At 46.8% G+C, this 23,831-nt stretch overlaps 1 protein-coding gene across 6 annotated transcripts in view; it reads left to right on the top strand.

Moving 5' to 3' along the window:
• FEZ1 (fasciculation and elongation protein zeta 1) overlaps window positions 1–17,543 on the top strand; it is a 230,448-nt gene extending 212,905 nt beyond the window's left edge. For 5 of the 6 annotated variants that reach the window (XR_010188711.1, XR_010188707.1, XR_010188709.1 and 2 more), the window contains 3 exons: window positions 3,364–3,429; window positions 3,762–3,856; window positions 16,572–17,543. Coding sequence is in view for 1 of the 6 variants with exons in the window: in XM_063943777.1 (XP_063799847.1) it covers window positions 3,364–3,429; window positions 16,572–16,588 (83 nt within the window). In the remaining 5 variants the exon portion in view is untranslated. The remainder of the gene's footprint in view (window positions 1–3,363; window positions 3,430–3,761; window positions 3,857–16,571) is intronic. The other variant, XM_063943777.1, reaches the window with a different exon arrangement.
• Window positions 17,544–23,831: the final 6,288 nt, after the last annotated feature.

Genomic DNA, 23,831 nt, shown 5'->3' with positions numbered 1-23,831 from the left:
CGTTGGTGATCCAATCAATGGTGCGGGAGCTCCTGAAGCCTGGGTATCCGTTCATTTGTGCATTCGCCTTCTGGGGAAGATGGTTGCATCCTACGAGGCTCTTGAGTATGGAAGATTCCATGCGAGGTTCTTCCAACTGGATCTCCTAGACAAATGGTCGGGATCACATCTTCACATGCACCAACGGATACGCCTGTCACCGAAAGCCAGAATTTCACTCCTATGTTGGCCGCAAGCATCTCACCTACTCGAAGGCCGCAGGTTCGGGATTCAGAAATGGATCCTTCTAACCACGATGCAAGTCTCAGAGGTTGGGGAGCAGTCACCCAAGGGGAAAACTTCCAAGGAAGGTGGTCCAGTCAGGAATCTCTCCTTCCAATAAACGTTCTGGAACTGAGGGCCATTTACAGCGGCCTTCTACAAGCGGCACATCTTCTGCAAGATCAAGCCATTCAGGTTCAGTCAGACAATGTCACAGCGGTGTCCTACATAAACAGGCAGGGCGGAACGAAGAGCAGAGCTGCGATTTCAGAGGTAACAAGAATTATCCTCTGGGCAGAAAAGCACGCGGTGGCGCTGTCAGCAATCTTCATTCCGGGAGTGGACAACTGGGAAGCGGACTTCCTCAGCAGACATGATCTCCATCCAGGAGAATGGGGCCTCCACCCCGAGGTGTTCCAGAGGTAACAAGCCGATCGGGTGTACCTCAAATAGACACGATGGCCTCTTGCCTCAACAAGAAGCTTCGGAGGTACTGTTCCAGGTCGAGAGACCCGCACGCAGTGGCGGTGGACGCACTGGTAACTCCGTGGACGTACCAGTCACTGTATGTGTTCCCTCCAATTCCAATCATCCCAAGGATTCTCAGGCTCACAAAGAGAACAGGAGTTCAGGCGATCCTCATTGCTCCGGACTGGCCAAGAAGGGCTTGGTACGCAGATCTGCTGGAATTACTGCTGGAGGATCCGAGGCCTCTTCCTCTTCGCAAGAACCTTCTGCAACAGAGGCCATTCACCTATCAAGACTTACCGCGGCTACATTTGACGGCATGGAAGTTGAACGCCAGATCTTAGCTCGGAAGGGCATTCCGAAAAAGGTCATTCCTACCCTGATACAGGCTAGGAAGGTAGTAACATCAAAACATTACCATCGGATTTGGAAAAAGTATGTGTCTTGGTGTGAATCCAAGAAGCTTCCTACGGTGGAGTTTCAACTAGGACGGTTTCTCCTCTTTCTGCAAGCAGGTGTGGAAGTCGGCCTACGCTTGGGCTCCATAAAGGTCCAGATTTAGGCCTTGTCCATTTTCTTCCAGAAACAATTGGCTGCTCTTCCTGAAGTTCAGACATTCTTGAAAGGAGTTCTGCATATCCAACCACCCTTTGTGCCTCCTACGGCACCTGGGGATCTTAATGTGGTACTGCAGTTCCTGCAATCAGATTGGTTCAAGCCTTTACAGGACGTGGACGTCAAGTTTCTTACTTGGAAGTGGTCACACTGTTGGCTTTGGCGTCTGCTAGACGTGTGTCGGAATTGGGGGTGTTGTCATGCAAGAGCCCCTACTTGATTTTCTATGAGGATAGAGCTGAGCTCAGAACGCATCAGCAATTTCTTCCGAAGGTTGTGTCAGCCTTTCATTTCAACGAACCTATTGTGGTGCCAGTGGCTACTGACTCCTCAGTTACCTCAAAGTCCTTGGATGCTGTGAGGGCCTTGAAAATATATGTGAAGAGAACTTCTCGTCACAGGTAGTCGGACGCTCTATTTGTCCTTTATGATCCCAACAAGGTTGGGTGTCCTGCTTCTAAGCAGACAATTTCTCACTGGCTCAGGTCCACTATCCAGCATGCTTATTCTATGGCAGGCTTGCCGTGTCCAAAATCTGTTCAGGCCCACCCTACTCGTAAAGTGGGTTCTTCCTGGGTGGCTGCCTGGGGTGTCTCGGCTTTACAACTTTTCCGAGCAGCAACTTGGTCAGGGTTGAACACGTTTGCTAAGTTCTACAAGTTTGATACTTTGGCCTCTGAGGACCTAAAGTTTGGTCAATCTGTTCTGCAGGAACCTCAGCACTCTCCCTCCCGTACTGGGAGCTTTTGTACATCCCCATGGTACTAAATTGGACCCTAGTATCCTCTAGGACGTAAGAGAAAATAGGATTGTAATTACCTACCGGTAAAGCCTTTTCTCGTAGTCCGTAGGGGATGCTGGGCGCCCGCCCAGTGCTTCGTATTCCTGCTTTGTTACTTGGTTCAGTTTGTTGGTTCAGCCGATGCTGAATTGTTCTGAGTTGGTTAGCTTGGCTTTCCTTTTGTTGTACGTGTGAGCTGGTGTGAATCTCACCACTATCTGTGTATTATCTTCTCTCGAAGTATGTCCATCTCCTCGGGCACAGATTTTAGACTGAGTCTGGTAGGAGGGGCATAGAAGGAGGAGCCAGCCCAAACTATTAATCTCTTAAAGTGCCCATGGCTCCTAGTGGACCCGTCTATACTCCATGGTACTAAATTGGACCCAGCATCCTCTACGGACTACGAGAAAAGAATTTACCTGTAGGTAATTAAAATCCTATTATTTTACTCATCTCTCTTTTCCGTATGTGGTGCCACATAGTGCAATAATAATGATATTACAGTGCTAATGTCTGTGTTTTGTGGATTGCTTTTTAAGTTGTGGTGTCAGATTCAAGCGGTCTATACTAAACAACAATACTTACAAAACCAGTAAATCTAAAATATTTACTAATACAAAAAAAATAATACTAATGACAAAAAAAAAAATGTTTTGACCTATTGTCCTCTGTTATTAGCCATTGGAAGCCCAGAGTGTTTTTTTTTTAGTTTACGGAAAGGATCTGTAGCAAAATATATCTGTACAAAGCTGGACAGGCAATGCTACATTTTACCCAATGCCTGATTGTCTGGCACTTTATCTCTCTCCAAGGCTTAGTACACAGACCCCCTAAGTCACCAACCATAACTGCAACTGAATGGTGTAACTGACTGGGGGAGTGCACAGGACACTACTTCTTACTACACCTAAACCATATAAATGAGTGGGGTGTGCCCATTTGCCCCCAGTGCATAGACCTTGAAGAACTCACCATGTCTGCTCTCCTGGCTTTGATCGACATCCCATACAGGTGGTACCGTGCGTCTCATCTGCACAAACTTCACCCTCTGCCGCGTGTGCCTTTTCCTGGAGCCTATAACACTTCATACCGCTTTGACCTAGTCAGTGGAGGCTCATTGTCTCAGAGTTGGCGCATCGTTCCTTAACTCCTGCTGCCCTGGCTGCCCGGTGTACTATCACTTTCTATTGTGTCTGCAGCTTTGTCATTAATACAGTATGTTGTTATTGTCTTTACAGTATTGTTTGCAATGAAAGAAGACAGCGAGAAGGTTCCTACCTTATTAACAGACTACATTTTAAAAGGTAAAATACATTTTTTATGCCCAAAAATATTTTATAAGAAGATAAAAATACTTGAATGTAGCCCAAACCGTGCCTAGTTTATATTCATTTTAAATGTGAACATTATTATTTTTATACATGATTTGACATCTAGTAAATAGCACTTGTAAAGGACATTTCTGTAAATCCCAGTCCTAAACATTACTGCGACCTGCTGTTGCTCCTCTCGCTCCTGCTGGCAGCACATTCTTAGTTGGATGGTGCTGCCAATCCAAAGAACGAGCAGGACGGAAGGAGCAGAGCCTTGTGCTGTACAGACCTTGCCTATCCCGACGTGGTCTTTTTACACACAGGTAGTGGCAGTAAGCAGGGCAGCAGTGGGTGTGTTGGGTGACCCACCAGACCGTATGAGCACTGGATCCGCATGTAGCTAATCTTTTAGGATCAGGTAACTATGTCCATATCCATTGGAGATTTGTTTTCATCTTCTAACATGTGTCAAACAATAAAGACATAAAAAGTTTGTAACTATGATGGGACGTCAAGTATTGAAACTGGAAAATAATGTACAGGTATGAATGTACACCAGCGAGGGTATTAGGGATGTTTATGTATGACAGTGAGGCAAATTTAGTTCTGCTCACCGTCTTCTTTACAACATGAGAAACGAACATCAGTCCATTCCAGTCAGATTTCTTGGCTATAGAAAGATAATGTACTAATATTCCTAGACATACAGTATCCTACTGTAAGTGATACAACAGTTGTGGTGCAAGGCAATACTACTAATCACCCTGATTACTTACCTAGGGGTTGGTGCAGATGCCACAAGGCTAATTATTTCACATTTCAATACAATTTTTTATGTAGTGTAAAGGCACCGCAATGGGTGCGACAATGGCCCCAATTTTTTTTTCTATTTTGTAATTTTTAGTCACACAAGATTTTCCTCTTAACTGTCCATTCAAGCAACTTAGTGTGTAATCATTACATTATGCTGTATGGGCTAACCCATATTTGGAAGTGACCGGATAAGTGTAAGCAGGTCATTATATAGGAAACCCATCTCACAAATTCCCTTTTCGCTTAATTTCTTTGGGGGTTGCTGGAGCCTTGCGGTATAGAGGGTAAGCTAGGAGTCTGGGCACTTCAAAAATACTACTTGTAGTCTGAAACACCCACAAAATCAGGGTAATTTGCACCGAGCTGCTTCTGACAGCTCAGTATTATTTTACTTTATTCTTATTGAAACATTGATGGCCATTTCTACTAGGGGCTACCTCTGGGGAGACCTGGTTTTAGGTGGGTGTTTTTCTAGCTGGGAGATGAGAACTGACAATCATGCTTCCCATTAACTGAGGCCTGCACTGTGGTGCAGTTTCTGGTGTTCAAGAGATGGATCAGACAGGGCTCCCAGTCAGTTCAGTACCTCCTACTCGGTTGTCTTCCTAACAAAGGAAGGCCTCGCAGACCTATACGTCCCCTGCTTTCCTTTTCTATACTTTCTTCTGCAAGTACTAGATGAAAATGGCGTTTTTTTTCTGGATGGATCATGTTAGGTCATGATCAACCGGATCACATCCACTTATTTGATTGTGAACTGCAGCTATCCTTTTACCACTTCTTATCTGTCAGATAAATTCAGTAATCCCTGAGCAATGTCTGGAGGAGCAATGCCGTAAAGTCTTTTCTTGTTCAAAGTACAGTATCACTCCAAATTGCCAAAATCTCCCTTAAATTGGAAGATTTAGTGGGAATTCAATTGTCTGTTAAACCCCATTTTCGCAATACAAATGGGGCTTTTCTCATGAAAAGCCGCTATTCAGTTGTCATGAAAAAATTACCGGCAATAATTCTCCATGGGTTTAACGCGCACTTCTTTTCACCACCTACTGAGCGGATGAAAAGTTGTAGAAAATCCCTATTTTAAGGTAAAAATGTTGGGATTTGTTTCAGAGCCCCTGGGACACCCCCCTAAATAACTAATTAGGCACTTAAATTTGTTTTATTATTTTTAATTGCCCGACAATTATGTCATTTTTTTTGAGTGGAAAAGTGCAAAATGATGGAAATTGGGGTACAAGGTATAGGTATTGGGGTGCTTTATGAGTAGGACAAGTGCTATTAATCTTGCAAGTTGGTGTAATTGTTTTTTTTTGGGGGGAAGTTTTTTTTTAAAGTGGCTTAAAATTACCAAATATATACTTAAATCAATTTTTACGTACCCCTAATTTATTATGAGCACTTATTTTGATGAAAAACACTTGCTTTCTATAATTTTTCCACATTTTTGGAAAAATGCATATAACAGCCATTTGACCCAATTTGAGTACCCCAAATACTTTTATTATGACCACTGATACACTTCTATACTGTTACCCTATATTATTTTGTCTTTTTTGGGGGGTACAGGCAGATTTCCACATTTTTCATCTACATTTTTCACTGGTTTTGCTGGCAAGAATTATCGTGCCAATCCCGTTTTCACACATTTGCAACTGGATAAGTAAAAAAAATTAGAGCGTGCATCCTGGTGAAAAGCGGCACTTATTGCGTGATATGCCAAAAAGTACAATCGCAGTAAATTACTGTGTTTTAACGGACAACTGAATCCCCCTCCCCCCCTTGCTATGTTAAGCATGGATCAAACTGAAATGAAATGTACAGGTCACCCGCCGGTAGCGAGACTCTTCATCCTCCCCAAGTGAGCATGTGGATGCTCGTGCTCGACCACCTTTGTACGATCACAAATGCTGCAGCTTGGATATAAAATTCAAGATTTTCCTTAAGTCGATCTGCGCTGGAGCTCACGTACCGGTATAGGGGGTAATTCTGAGTTGATCGTAGCAGGAACTTTGTTAGCAGTTGGGCAAAACCATGTACACTGCAGGGGAGGCAGATATAACATGTGCAGAGAGAGTTAGATTTGGGTGTGGTGTGTACAATCTGCAATCTAAATTGCAGTGTAAAAATAAAGCAGCCAGTATTTACCCTGCACAGAAACAAAATAACCCACCAAAATCTAACTCTCTCTGCACATGTTATATCTGCCTCCGCTGCAGTGCGCATGGTTTTGCCCAACTGCTAACAATTTCTTGCTGCGATCAACTCAGAATTACCCCCATTAGCCTCAGCTTGGGTTTAGAAGGCGGCAGAGAATTACTTGGAGCAGCCTTTGTAAGGCGGGTAGCCAGGAAAACCCAGAGCAGAATTGTTTTTGTTTGAGCTTTCGGCATCTTTGGATGTTGCTATAGTTGCTGGACTAATTGAGGCTAGGGTTTCAGTCTTGGTGGCCTCGGAATGCTATATACTCTGATTTAAGGATGGAAAGAGGCGTGTCTTGTCTCAACATTCTTCTGGTCATTTCTTGTTTGGTCCAGAACTAGATAATATCATTGGCTATGCTATGGGTGGAGTTACTTTCTGCCAACTAACGCTCAAAACCTAGTGGTCCTAGGTTTCTGTCTTTACATTTAGCAGGGAAAGAGGACAATCAGAGAGGGAAACAGGTTTGGCCAGCTAAGTAACCAGCTTTCAGACTCACAGAAAAATTCTGCCCACCCAGGAGTTCCTATGAACGGAACCCTTCTACTTCTTTTCAAAATCAGCGGTTCAGTTCCTTTCAAGTTTTTCCAGGGAGAGGAACATAGATTATTAATATATTATAGATCTGCTGAATTCCCCACCCAGATATTTCTTCACCACTAGTCTTTCTGGAGACACAACAAGTGTCATTTAGTCCATAATTACCTCAGGGGGGGCCACTCTAATTCCAGGAGAGGTTATTTGCTTACCTGCAGAAATGTATTCGCTGGTTGCACCAGATGCCTATTGACCAAGAGCGGGTGAATGTAAAATTACCCTAAGGAGTTAAGGAGAAGTGTCATTACATTGATGGTGACCATCAATGAAATGGTTAATAATTAGAGGAGGTGACTTTTAAGAAATTAATACTTCAACATCAAATTTACTGGTTGTAATATAAATTAGGTGTCTCTGGTCCCCATGAGATGGACTGTGAAAGTAATTGGCAAGACTTTGTGTAAAATTCTCAAGTGTGTTGTGATGCATAGGTACTAATACCCTGATACAAACAGGCGTGCAGTCTGCATAGAATTATTCAGCCTGATACATTTTTTTTTGGTCTATTGCTTGAGGTCTCGTTTTAGCAGTCATTGGAATACATAGAAGAGAGGAACCCCATTTGCTGTGAAGGACGAGTCTCACTTGTCATCTACAGTACACTAAAAACGGCAGAAAACAAGTGGGACTCATCTGTGAGAGGTTATACAAATTTGAAAAAGTGAAATATAAAATGTATTTACTTTACTCACCAGTCCGGCAAGCGGTCTGCTTTCCCCACCAGTCCAGCAGGAGAGAGTTCCAGGAAGTGCCACCATTGTAGTGTAATGAATATTAAGAATGAAAATATGGAGAGGGACTATAAGTCTCTTTATATTCCCTACTCTATGATATAGAAAGACAGAGGCACCCTCATTTGAAAGAGGGGACTACAGATGTGTCCTCATACATGTAGCCTCAATACGCCATGCAGCAGGTTATGCCTGGTGTGAGTGAGCTGTCAGGTCCTGTACAACTCTGCTAGCGCCAGGCGTCTTTTTTAATGAACATGAATCTTAGTCACAACGCAATACGGCTAGGATGTACGAGGAGGCTGTGCTGAGTAATGTGATATATGACACCTGTATACTGTGTGTGACTGAGGCTGTATACGGAGCACAATGTGACTAGGACGCACCAGGAGACTGCGCTGAGTAATGTGATATGACACCTGTATACTGTGTGTGACTGAGGCTGTATACGGAGCACAATGTGACTAGGACGCACCAGGAGACTGCGCTGAGTAATGTGATATATGACACCTGTATACTGTGTGTGACTGAGGCTGTATACGGAGCACAATGTGACTAGGACGCACCAGGAGACTGCGCTGAGTAATGTGATATATGACACCTGTAAACTGTGTGTGACTGAGGCTGTATACGGAGCACAATGTGACTAGGACGCACCAGGAGACTGCGCTGATCTGTACAGGAAGTGCTACAATGTAGCAGCCACAGTCTTTCTCCAATACAAGTTCTGTCCTGCTCAGTATACAGCCTCAGTCACACACAGTATACAGGTGTCATATATCACATTACTCAGCGCAGTCTCCTGGTGTGTCCTAGTCACATTGTGCTCCGTATACAGCCTCAGTCACACACAGTATACAGGTGTCATATATCGCATTACTCAGCGCAGTCTCCTGGTGCGTCCTAGTCACACTGTGCTCCGTATACAGACTCAGTCACACACAGTATACAGGTGTCATATATCACATTACTCAGCGAAGTCTCCTGGTGCGTCCTAGTCACACTGGGCCCCGTATGCAGCCTCAGTCACACACAGTATACAGGTGTCATATATCACATTACTCAGCGCAGTCTCCTGGTGCGTCCTAGTCACATTGTGCTCCGTATACAGCCTCAGTCACACACAGTATACAGGTGTCACATATCACATTACTCAGCGCAGTCTCCTGGTGTGTCCTAGTCACATTGTGCTCCGTATACAGCCTCAGTCACACACAGTATACAGGTGTCATATATCACATATCTCAGCGCAGTCTCCTGGTGCACCCTAGTCACATTGTGCTCCGTATACAGCCTCAGTCACACACAGTATACAGGTGTCATATATCACATTACTCAGCGCAGTCTCCTGGTGCGTCCTAGTCACACTGTGCTCCGTATACAGCCTCAGTCACACACAGTATACAGGTGTCACATATCACATTACTCAGCGCAGTCTCCTGGTGCGTCCTAGTCACATTGTGCTCCGTATACAGCCTCAGTCACACACAGTAAACAGGTGTCATATATCACATTACTCAGCGCAGACTCCTGGTGCACCCTAGTCACATTGTGCTCCGTATACAACCTCAGTCACACACAGTATACAGGTGTCATATATCACATTACTCAGCAGTCTCCTGGTGCGTCCTAGTCACATTGTGCTCAGTATACAGCCTCAGTCAGACACAGTATACAGGTGTCATATATCACATTACTCAGCGCAGTCTCCTGGTGCGTCCTAGTCACATTGTGCTCAGTATACAGCCTCAGTCAGACACAGTATACAGGTGTCATATATCACATTACTCAGCAGTCTCCTGGTGCGTCCTAGTCACACTGTGCTCCGTATACAGCCTCAGTCACACACAGTATACAGGTGTCATATATCACATTACTCAGCGCAGTCTCCTGGTGCGTCCTAGCCACATTGTGCTCCATACACAGTCTCAGTCACACACAGTATACAGGTGTCACATATCACATTAATCAGCACAGTCTCCTGGTGCGTCCTAGTCACATTGTGCTCTTTATACAGCCTCAGTCACACACAGTATACAGGTGTCATATATCACATTACTCAGCGCAGTCTCCTGGTGCGTCCTAGTCACACTGTGCTCCGTATACAGCCTCAGTCACACACAGTATACAGGTGTCATATATCACATTACTCAGCGCAGTCTCCTGGTGCGTCCTAGTCACATTGTGCTCCGTATACAGCCTCAGTCACACACAGTATACAGGTGTCATATATCACATTACTCAGCACAGTCTCCTGGTGCGTCCTAGTCACATTGTGCTCCGTATACAGCCTCAGTCACACACAGTATACAGGTGTCATATATCACATTACTCAGCGCAGTCTCCTTGTGCGTCCTAGTCACACTGGGCTCCGTATACAGCCTCAGTCACACACAGTATACAGGTGTCATATATCACATTACTCAGCGCAGTCTCCTGGTGTGTCCTAGTCACATTGTGCTCCGTATACAGCCTCAGTCACACACAGTATGCAGGTGTCATATATCACATAACTCAGCGCAGTCTCCTGGTGCGTCCTAGTCACATTGTGCTCAGTATACAGCCTCAGTCAGACACAGTATACAGGTGTCATATATCACATTACTCAGCAGTCTCCTGGTGCGTCCTAGTCACACTGTGCTCCGTATACAGCCTCAGTCACACACAGTATACAGGTGTCATATATCACATTACTCAGCGCAGTCTCCTGGTGCGTCCTAGCCACATTGTGCTCCATACACAGTCTCAGTCACACACAGTATACAGGTGTCACATATCACATTAATCAGCACAGTCTCCTGGTGCGTCCTAGTCACATTGTGCTCTTTATACAGCCTCAGTCACACACAGTATACAGGTGTCATATATCACATTACTCAGCGCAGTCTCCTGGTGCGTCCTAGTCACACTGTGCTCCGTATACAGCCTCAGTCACACACAGTATACAGGTGTCATATATCACATTACTCAGCGCAGTCTCCTGGTGCGTCCTAGTCACATTGTGCTCCGTATACAGCCTCAGTCACACACAGTATACAGGTGTCATATATCACATTACTCAGCACAGTCTCCTGGTGCGTCCTAGTCACATTGTGCTCCGTATACAGCCTCAGTCACACACAGTATACAGGTGTCATATATCACATTACTCAGCGCAGTCTCCTTGTGCGTCCTAGTCACACTGGGCTCCGTATACAGCCTCAGTCACACACAGTATACAGGTGTCATATATCACATTACTCAGCGCAGTCTCCTGGTGTGTCCTAGTCACATTGTGCTCCGTATACAGCCTCAGTCACACACAGTATGCAGGTGTCATATATCACATAACTCAGCGCAGTCTCCTGGTGCACCCTAGTCACATTGTGCTCCGTATACAGCCTCAGTCACACACAGTATACAGGTGTCATATATCACATTACTCAGCGCAGTCTCCTGGTGCGTCCTAGTCACACTGTGCTCCGTATACAGACTCAGTCACACACAGTATACAGGTGTCATATATCACATTACTCAGCGTAGTCTCCTGGTGCGTCCTAGTCACATTGTGCTCCGTATACAGCCTCAGTCACACACAGTATACAGGTGTCATATATCACATTACTCAGCGCAGTCTCCTGGTGCGTCCTAGTCACATTGTGCTCCGTATACAGCCTCAGTCACACACAGTATACAGGTGTCATATATCACATTACTCAGCGCAGTCTCCTGGTGCGTCCTAGTCACATTGTGCTCTGTATACAGCCTCAGTCACACACAGTATACAGGTGTCATATATCACATTACTCAGCGCAGTCTCCTGGTGCGTCCTAGTCACATTGTGCTCCGTATACAGCCTCAGTCACACACAGTATACAGGTGTCATATATCACATTACTCAGCGCAGTCTCCTGGTGCGTCCTAGTCACATTGTGCTCCGTATACAGCCTCAGTCACACACAGTATACAGGTGTCATATATCACATTACTCAGCGTAGTCTCCTGGTGCGTCCTAGTCACATTGTGCTCCGTATACAGCCTCAGTCACACACAGTAAACAGGTGTCATATATCACATTACTCAGCGCAGTCTCCTGGTGTGTCCTAGTCACATTGTGCTCCGTATACAGCCTCAGTCACACACAGTATGCAGGTGTCATATATCACATAACTCAGCGCAGTGTCCTGGTGCACCCTAGTCACATTGTGCTCCGTATACAGCCTCAGTCACACACAGTAAACAGGTGTCATATATCACATTACTCAGCGCAGTCTCCTGGTGCGTCCTAGTCACATTGTGCTCCGTATACAGCCTCAGTCACACACAGTATACAGGTGTCATATATCACATTACTCAGCGCAGTCTCCTGGTGCACCCTAGTCACATTGTGCTCTGTATACAGCGTCAGTCACACACAGTATACAGGTGTCATATATCACATAACTCAGCGCAGTCTCCTGGTGCGTCCTAGTCACATTGTGCTCCGTATACAGACTCAGTCACACACAGTATACAGGTGTGATATATCACATTACTCAGCGCAGTCTCCTGGTGCGTCCTAGTCACACTGTGCTCCGTATACAGCCTCAGTCACACACAGTATACAGGTGTCACATATCACATTACTCAGCGCAGTCTCCTGGTGTGTCCTAGTCACATTGTGCTCCGTATACAGCCTCAGTCACACACAGTATACAGGTGTCACATATCACATTACTCAGCGCAGTCTCCTAGTGTGTCCTAGTCACATTGTGCTCCGTATACAGCCTCAGTCACACACAGTATACAGGTGTCATATATCACATTACTCAGCGCAGTCTCCTGGTGCGTCCTAGTCACACTGTGCTCCGTATACAGACTCAGTCACACACAGTATACAGGTGTCATATATCACATTACTCAGCGCAGTCTCCTGGTGCGTCCTAGTCACATTGTGCTCTGTATACAGCCTCAGTCACACACAGTAAACAGGTGTCATATATCACATTACTCAGCGCAGTCTCCTGGTGCACCCTAGTCACATTGTGCTCCGTATACAGCCTCAGTTACACACAGTATACAGGTGTAATATATCACATTACTCAGCGCAGTCTCCTGGTGCGTCCTAGTCACATTGTGCTCCGTATACAACCTCAGTCACACACAGTATACAGGTGTCATATATCACATTACTCAGCAGTCTCCTGGTGCGTCCTAGTCACACTGTGCTCCGTATACAGCCTCAGTCACACACAGTATACAGGTGTCATATATCACATTACTCAGCGCAGTCTCCTGGTGCGTCCTAGTCACATTGTGCTCTGTATACACCCTCAGTCACACACAGTATACAGGTGTCATATATCACATTACTCAGCAGTCTCCTGGTGCGTCCTAGTCACACTGTGCTCCATATACAGTCTCAGTCACACACAGTATACAGGTGTCACATATCACATTAATCAGCACAGTCTCCTGGTGCGTCCTAGTCACATTGTGCTCTTTATACAGCCTCAGTCACACACAGTATACAGGTGTCATATATCACATTACTCAGCACAGTCTCCTGGTGCGTCCTAGTCACATTGTGCTCCGTATACAGCCTCAGTCACACACAGTATACAGGTGTCATATATCACATTACTCAGCGCAGTCTCCTTGTGCGTCCTAGTCACACTGGGCTCCGTATACAGCCTCAGTCACACACAGTATACAGGTGTCATATATCACATTACTCAGCGCAGTCTCCTGGTGCGTCCTAGTCACATTGTGCTCTGTATACAGCCTCAGTCACACACAGTAAACAGGTGTCATATATCACATTACTCAGCGCAGTCTCCTGGTGCACCCTAGTCACATTGTGCTCCGTATACAGCCTCAGTTACACACAGTATACAGGTGTAATATATCACATTACTCAGCGCAGTCTCCTGGTGCGTCCTAGTCACATTGTGCTCCGTATACAACCTCAGTCACACACAGTATACAGGTGTCATATATCACATTACTCAGCAGTCTCCTGGTGCGTCCTAGTCACACTGTGCTCCGTATACAGCCTCAGTCACACACAGTATACAGGTGTCATATATCACATTACTCAGCGCAGTCTCCTGGTGCGTCCTAGTCACATTGTGCTCTGTATACACCCTCAGTCACACACAGTATACAGGTGTCACATATCACATTACTCAGCACAGTCTCCTGGTACATCCTAGTCACATTGTGCTCCGTATACAGCCTCAGTCAGACACAGTATACAGGTGTCATATATCACATTACTCAGCAGTCTCCTGGTGCGTCCTAGTCACACTGTGCTCCATATACAGTCTCAGTCACACACAGTATACAGGTGTCACATATCACATTAATCAGCACAGTCTCCTGGTGCGTCCTAGTCACATTGTGCTCTTTATACAGCCTCAGTCACACACAGTATACAGGTGTCATATATCACATTACTCAGCACAGTCTCCTGGTGCGTCCTAGTCACATTGTGCTCCGTATACAGCCTCAGTCACACACAGTATACAGGTGTCATATATCACATTACTCAGCGCAGTCTCCTTGTGCGTCCTAGTCACACTGGGCTCTGTATACAGCCTCAGTCACACACAGTATACAGGTGTCATATATCACATTACTCAGCGCAGTCTCCTGGTGCGTCCTAGTCACATTGTGCTCCGTATACAGCCTCAGTCACACACACAGTATACAGGTGTCACATATGCATATCACATTACTCAGCACAGTCTCCTGGTGCGTCCTAGTCACATTGTGCTCCGTATACATCCTCAGTCACACACAGTATACAGATGTCATATATCACATTACTCAGCAGTCTCCTGGTGCGTCCTAGTCACACTGTGCTCCGTATACAGCCTCAGTCACACACAGTATACAGGTGTCATATATCACATTACTCAGCGCAGTCTCCTGGTGCGTCCTAGTCACATTGTGCTCTGTATACACCCTCAGTCACACACAGTATACAGGTGTCACATATCACATTACTCAGCACAGTCTCCTGGTACATCCTAGTCACATTGTGCTCCGTATACAGCCTCAGTCAGACACAGTATACAGGTGTCATATATCACATTACTCAGCAGTCTCCTGGTGCGTCCTAGTCACACTGTGCTCCATATACAGTCTCAGTCACACACAGTATACAGGTGTCACATATCACATTAATCAGCACAGTCTCCTGGTGCGTCCTAGTCACATTGTGCTCTTTATACAGCCTCAGTCACACACAGTATACAGGTGTCATATATCACATTACTCAGCACAGTCTCCTGGTGCGTCCTAGTCACATTGTGCTCCGTATACAGCCTCAGTCACACACAGTATACAGGTGTCATATATCACATTACTCAGCGCAGTCTCCTTGTGCGTCCTAGTCACACTGGGCTCTGTATACAGCCTCAGTCACACACAGTATACAGGTGTCATATATCACATTACTCAGCGCAGTCTCCTGGTGCGTCCTAGTCACATTGTGCTCCGTATACAGCCTCAGTCACACACACAGTATACAGGTGTCACATATGCATATCACATTACTCAGCACAGTCTCCTGGTGCGTCCTAGTCACATTGTGCTCCGTATACATCCTCAGTCACACACAGTATACAGATGTCATATATCACATTACTCAGCGCAGTCTCCTGGTGCGTCCTAGTCACATTGTGCTTCGTATACAGCCTCAGTCACACACAATATACAAGCACCATATATCACATTACTCAGCGCAGTCTTCTAGTGCGTCCTTGTCACATCGCGTTGCAACTAATCTACTTTTCTGTAAAAAAAAAAGAAAAATGACCAGCGCTAGAAGATTCTCACGCAACCTGGCGTGCCAGATGGGTTGTTTGGCGTGGCAGCAGCAAAGATGTATGGGGACACATCTATATGTGCCTCCGTAGAAATGTATGGGGTAGATGTATCAAATCTTAAAGAAAGTGGAAAGAGATAACGTACCAACCAATCGGTTCCTGTCATTATTCAAACACAGCCTTAGCTGTTAGGAGCTGATTGGCTGGGAATTAATTTCCTGCACCCCTGCGCCTAGTGATCCGTGTAATTATTAGACACTAATCCCTGTACTACAGAAACATATGGAGATCAGGGATGGGGGACAATCTCCCCAACACTGCCTCCATATAGTCACGGCGACCCACATTTGAAAGAGGTGCCCTTTTTTAAATGATGTGGCCCCCTACTAGTTGTTATCTGGTGATCACGTGTGATGTTTAATTTGTCGGGGGGCTGAGTAACATCAGTGATATTGATGTTGGATTGTGGTTAGCGCCAACACTGGCCTCAGCACAGGGGTGATAAAACATCAGCAGCGAACGGGTTAAAAACGGTCATCTCTGTTATGTGGGGCTATTATAGAATATACGTAAAAATATTCTTAAACGTCTTTTTAACCCTCCCAGAAAAAAAAGTGCACATTTCCTATTGTTCCGGCAGGAAGTTAAATAGATTATATGAAATGTTAAACTTTTAATGTGACATTAACCAAACTACGGCCATGTTTTAGCCATTCACAAAATATAGAATATGGACTAAATGTCCATTTGCCTTTTTTATGACTAGACCCATACAGCTATATTATGAGTTTCTCCGGCCGACGTCACCTTCTCTAGGAAGCTGGGTTATCCCTGGCCATAGGACTGCACACAGCAGCTGTGAGTTGTGACGGAACCACTGGCTGGGTCAAACCATTGTCTGTGTTGGCGTGGGGGGGGGGGGGGGGGGAGGGGGATTTGATTATTTACAGCTGGTGATCTTATTTATGAAATTCATTATCTTTATTTTTCCCTCTAGTGCTATGCCCAACCTAACGTGTGCCAACGAGAACGCCAATCAGGGAGGACATACGTGTTACATCCGGACTGCATGACATAACATTTACATTTGCATTGAATTAATCCGATTTACAGGCCCGGTATTGATCATTACCTATTGCTTTCTCGTCAATTTAACCACTACCTGCTCAGAGGAACCCAGGATTTAACCCATGTTGTTTTGTGTTATTCATGAGCCGCCGAGTAGTCTCCTGCCAGGACGTCTGCCCCCTGCTGGCAATAGGCAGTAGTCAGATTCTTCTGGCAGAATTCTACTTGTACCTTTTATGGCCAAGGTAATGTGATGATTTAGGAGAATTTTCTGCTGTGTACAGATGTGTCATTCTGTCGTGTGTGACCCCTGTAAGTGGCTTCCCGTGGTATTAGTTGAGGAGATGAGTTGTTGTACCTGTTCTGTGAGGTGGCGGAACGATGACTACCTGGCCACTGAAGACGTCACATCCTTACAGAAAACCATCCGTAGTATACAGAATGGCTGGAAGATGCCTCACGTGTCATTGTCCTCCGGCGCAGTTATATGTAGCGGTCCTCGTTGTTCTAGGAGGCCACAGCATACATCTTACTACTCGTTTTACTCAAATCAGCCCTTTCTCTAACGATATGGCTGAGGTACGGGCCTGATCCGTGTCATAGGCCATTCTGTGGTCCTCCCCGCGAGGGGATACTGGAGTATGTGTGTTACATTTGTGTGCGTCGGCTACAAATAGCTTTAATGGAAGGTCTGTCTGACCTGTGAGTGTCACCGGAAAGTATTACACCTGTCCGCTCTCACACTCTAATTTATCATCGGCATAAAGCAGCAATGTGGTTTCTGAAGATGGCGGGACGGAGGAGGTGGGACTGACACACGGAAGGCCTTTGTACATTGTAGTGTATTGGAACATGTCTTGCCATGTAATATATGATAGCCAAATAAATCTCATGTAGTGAATGTGTGGTGTGTTATATGTGATTGCAGGTATGAAGGAGAACGTCCCTTCAGTAAGAGCACTCAGCACAATTTGTTATTTGATGTTTTTGGTTGTCCGGATTAGTGATTTCCCGGCTTATTCCTTCCCCCGCTGGCCGTATACGTTTACATTAATGGCGTCACATGTGATTAGCAGCAGTTCTCTGACACAGGCAGAATCTCACATTATCATAGAAGGTTCTACACTCAGGACAAATCAATCACGGAGATGTGTGACTGACGGGTCACAGTGGGTAACTTTCCTTCCCAGGAACCGCTGCGTCTGATGTCTCAGGACTGCTATAGACGGCGATTACTGTTCTTGTTTTCTTTTCTTACATCACCGAATAAAAATGAATGTATTTGGAAATATAAATGATACTTGCAGAAAATTCCAAATGTCAAAGAAACTGATCCCATTCGTTTTCTTAACTTAATGAATAAACAGACAACATTCTGCCCATAACATTCTACAGAGACTGCACCCACAAAAGTGACCACGCAACATCTACGGGTCATTTCCTTTTCTCATCCTTCTGGACCTGCTGGTATTGGCACTATTGATCACCCTCCACCGTTGCCCCATTGACGTTCCTGACACAGAACTTTCCTGGTTCCTATCTCTCCATTGCTTACTACCTCTGACACATCCTCCCCCCAAACTAAGACTTGTAGAACTCACCAGCAGGTCTTCTTGCCTATAATAGTCGCTTTTCCCATAAGGCGAGACCTGCCTACCGGTACTGGGATGCCACCAGGACTTACAGTACAGATGGCAGTAACAGCTTAATCCTGAGTGACCAGAATCAATGCTGGTGGAAGGAAGACCAAAGACAAGAGTACACAAAGACTATACAGGACGAGATACTGTAGAAATAGACACTATGGTGACAGAAGATATCAGAAGATCATGAGATATAAGGACAGGTGTGTCCTAGACAAGGACGAGACAGGTATAATTTGGACAAGAGTGAAGAAATGTGAACACAGAAACACTGAATACTCTGAACTAGTAGTAATAGGCAAAGAGTTGTATAAGCAGAAAATAGCAAATAAGCAACGTAACCGATAATGAAAATGACACAGGGCTGAACATCCGCAGGTTAGAGCTTAGAACCAAAAGACAGGGGCTCCCACTGCAACCAGGAACTATGACCAACAAGGGGTGAGAGACTGACAAAAAAATATAAAGGGAGCATGAACCAATGAAAAGTCAAGTACAGCCAAGCCTCCCTTAATTACTAATTCATTGCAGCTGTGCTGCTGCACGTCCACCAGTCTCCTGTTTGACTCCCACAGGAGTCTTTCAGCGTCCCCACTGCCTAGCAACCCCAACCGCAGCATCAGCTCGGCGTCTAAGTTGCCATGGAGTCGGCAGTCGGGGAGCAGAAGTTCGCAAGCACCCCAGTCGCCTAGCAATGAATGGGCGCTGCGGGGAACACGAGCCACGGCTCGCAACAGTCCCGACGCCTGGCTATGCCATTTTCTTATCCACTCACTCAACATCATCATCATCATGTGCTGCTAATAACACTGCAACCTCCTGGTACGTGGCCTTCTCCTCTGCCATCTGTCCTCACGATAGCCTCTCTCTACAACTCACTTATCCACATCTGCTGCAGTACTCTGCAAATCCATATACTGCTCCCCATGTTTCACGTATAACTACTCACTCCTGCGCACTCTAACCAGTCATCACTCACTTCTGCCTTCAAGACCTTTCCCGTGCTGCTACCAACCATGGATTACCCAACCTTGCCTGATCACAGTACCTTCTCAGAAGACCAATTTGTTGAAAAAAATTTACACTAATCCCACCAACGTTACTAAAGCATCCTCACACCTACCTACAGCATACTACCCACACCACCTATACTAATGCACACTACTCCCACCTATACTACTTATACTAATGCACCCTCAAACCTATACTACTCACACTGATATAACTTCGCACTTACCCTACTCCCACCTGTGCTAGACACACTGGTGCACCATCACACTTACCCTACTCCCACCTGTGCTAGACACACTGGTACACCATCACACTTACCCTACTCCCACCTGTGCTAGACACACTGGTGCACCATCACACTTACCCTACTCCCACTTAAACTATACACACTGGTACACCGGGTTGCAGTTAAAATGCCGGCTGTCAAGATCTCGGCATTCAGGAAACCAATGCCAGAATCCTGACAGCCGGTGAAATACAGATGGCCGGAATCCCAACCTCCACTGGTACATCCTTACACCTACCCTACTCCCACTTATACTGTTCAAACTGATATAACCCTACTCAAACTAATGCACCCTCACAGTTACCTACTCCCCCGTAAACTACTCTCAATGGTACACCCTCACACCTACCTTACTCCCACTGGTACATCCTCACACCTACCCTACTCCCACTGGTACATCCTCACACCTACCTTACTCCCACTGGTACATCCTCACACCTACCCTACTCACACTGGTACATCCTCACACCTACCCTACTCCCACTGGTACATCCTCACACCTACCCTACTCACACTGGTACATCCTCACACCTACCCTACTCCCACTGGTACATCCTCACACCTACCCTACTCCCACTGGTACATCCTCACACCTACCCTACTCACACTGGTATACCCTCACACCTACTGTACCCTACTCCCACTGGTACATCCTCACATCTACCCACCTCCCACTGGTACATTCTCACACCTACCCTACTTCCACTGGTAAACCCTCACACCTACACACCTCCCATTGGTACATCCTTACACCTATCCACCTCCCACTGGTACATCCTCACACCTAACCACCTCTCACTGGTACATCCTCACACCTACCCACCTCCCACTGGTACATCATCACACCTACCCACCTTCCGCTGGTACATCCTCACCTACCTTACCCCCACTGGTATATCCTCACATCTACCATACTCCCATCAACACTACTCACACTGGTACACCCTCACACCTCCCCTACTCCCACTGGTACATCCTCACACTTACCCTACTCCCAATGGTACATCTTCACACCTGCCCTACTCCCATTGATACACTCTCACACATCCCCTACTCCCACTAGTACCCACTCACACCTACCCTACTCCCAGTGACACACCCTCAAACCTACCCTACACTCTCCTATACTACTCACACTGGTACATCCTCACACCTACCATACTCCCTCCAATACTACTCACACTGGTAAATACTCACCAGTTACCTACCCTACTCCCATGTACATAATTCGTACTGGTACTCCCTCTTGCATACCATACTCCCATCTGCACTACTCACACTGGTACACCCTCACACCTTCCCTACTCCCATCAACACTAGTCACACTGGAACACCCTCATACCTACCATACTCCCACCTGTACTACTCACCCTGGTACACCTTAACACCTACAAAAACTCACATGTACTAGTCACACTAGTACACCCTCACACCTCCCCTACTCCCATCAACACTACTCACACTGGTACACCCTCATACCTACCATACTCCCACCTGTACTGCTCACACTGGTACACCCTCACACCTACCCTACTCACACTGATACACCCTCACACCTTCCCTACTCCCTCCTATACTGCTCATACTTGTAAATACTCACCTATCCTACTCCCACCTACACTATTAATCCTGGTACACCCTCTCGCATACCCTGCTCTCACCTGTACTGCTCACACTGGTAATTCCTCACACCTACCCTACTCCCACCCATACTACTCACATTGGTACACCCTCACACCTCCCCTATTCCCACCTGTACTACTCACACTGGTATACCCTCACTCCTCCCCTACTCCCACCTGTACTACTCACACTGGTACATCCTCACACCTCCCCTACTCCCACCTGTACTACTCACACTACTACACCCTCACACCACCTCTACTCCTACCTGTACTACTCACACTGGTACACCCTCACACCTCCTCTACTCCCACCTGTACTACTCACACTGGTACACCCTCACACCTCCTTTACTCCCACCTATACTACTCACACTGGTACACCCTCACACCTCCCCTACTCCCACCTGTACTACTCACACTGGTACACCCTCACACCTCCCCTACTCCCACCTGCACTACTCACACTGGTATACCCTCACACCTCCCCTACTCCCACCTGTACTACTCACACTGGTACTCACACCTCCCCTACTCCCACCTGTACAACTCACACTGCTAAACCCTCACACCTACCCTACTCCCACCTGTACTATTCACACTGGCGCACCATCACACCTACCCTACTCACACTGGTACACCCTCACATCTCCCCTACTCCCACCTGTACTACTCACACTGCTAAACCCTCACACCTACCCTACTCCCACCTGTACTATTCACACTGGCGCACCATCACACCTACCCTACTCACACTGGTACACCCTCACACCTCCCCTACTCCCACCTGTACTACTGACACTGGTACACCCTCACACCTCCCCTACTCCCACCTGTACTCACACTGCTACACCCTCACACCTACCCTACTCACACCGATACACCCTCATACCTCCCCTACTCCCACCTGTACTACTCACACTGCTAAACCCTCACACCTACCCTACTCAGACCTGTACTACTCACACTGGCGCACCATCACACCTACCCTACTCACACTGATACACCCTCACACCTCCCCTACCCCCACCTGTACTACTCACACTGCTAAACCCTCGCACCTACTCTACTCACACCTGTACTACTCACAATGGCACACCATCACACCTACCCTACTCACACTGGTACACCCTCACACCTACCCTACTCCCACTGGTACACCCTCACACTTATCCTACTCCCACCTGTACTACTCACACTGGTACACCCTCACACCTCCCCTACTCCCAGCTGTACTACTCACACTGGTACATCCTCACACCTCCCCTACTCCCATCAACACTACTCACACTGGTACAATCTCATACTTACCATACTCCCACCTGTACTGCTCACACTGGTACACCCTCACACCTACCCTACTCACACTAATACACCCTCACACCTCCCCTGCTCCCACCTACAAAACTCACAGTGCTAAACCCTCCCACCTACTCTACTCACACCTGTACTACTCACAATGGCGCACCATCACACCTACCCTACTCACACTGGTACACCCTCACACCTCCCTTACTCCCACTGGTACACCCTCACACCTACCCTACTCCCACTGGTACACCCTCACACTTACCCTACTCCCACCTGTACTACTCACACTGGTACATCATCACACCTTCCCTACTCCCACCTGTACCACTCACACTGGTACACCCTCACACCTCCCTCACAGTGGTGCACCCCCACACCTACCCTACTCCCACCTGTACTACTGACACTGGTACACCCTCACACCTCCTCTACTCCCACCTGTACCACTCACACTGGTACACCCTCACACCAACCCTACTCCCACCTGTACTACTCACACTGGTACACCCTCACACCTCCCTCACAGTGGTGCACCCCCACACCTACCCTACTCCCACCTGTACTACTGACACTGGTACACCCTCACACCAACCCTACTCCCACCTGTACTACTCACACTGCTACACCCTCACACCTCCCCTACTCCCACCTGTACTACTCACACTGGTACACCCTCACACCTCCCTCACAGTGGTGCACCCCCACACCTACCCTACTCCCACCTGTACTACTGACATTGGTACACCCTCACACCAACCCTACTCCCACCTGTACTACTCACACTGCTACACCCTCACACCTCCCCTACTCCCACCTGTACTACTCACACTGGTACACCCTCATACCTCCCCTACTCCCACCTGTACTACTCACACTGGTACACCCTCACACCTCCCCTACTCCCACCTGCACTACTCACACTGGTATACCCTCACACCTCCCCTACTCCCACCTGTACTACTCACACTGGTACTCACACCTCCCCTACTCCCACCTGTACTATTCACACTGGCGCACCATCACACCTACCATACTCACACTGGTACACCCTCACATCTCCCCTACTCCCACCTGTACTACTCACACTGCTAAACCCTCACACCTACCCTACTCCCACCTGTACTATTCACACTGGCGCACCATCACACCTACCCTACTCACACTGGTACACCCTCACACCTCCCCTACTCCCACCTGTACTACTGACACTGGTACACCCTCACACCTCCCCTACTCCCACCTGTACTACTCACATCTCCCCTACTCCCACCTGTACCACTGACACTGGTACACCCTCACACCTCCCCTACTCCCAC

The sequence above is a fragment of the Pseudophryne corroboree genome, chromosome 10 (assembly GCF_028390025.1).
Source record: "Pseudophryne corroboree isolate aPseCor3 chromosome 10, aPseCor3.hap2, whole genome shotgun sequence".
Taxonomy (NCBI): domain Eukaryota; kingdom Metazoa; phylum Chordata; class Amphibia; order Anura; family Myobatrachidae; genus Pseudophryne; species Pseudophryne corroboree.
The sequence above is the reverse complement of the archived record's forward strand: the minus strand, read 5'-3'. Positions and strand labels throughout refer to the sequence as shown.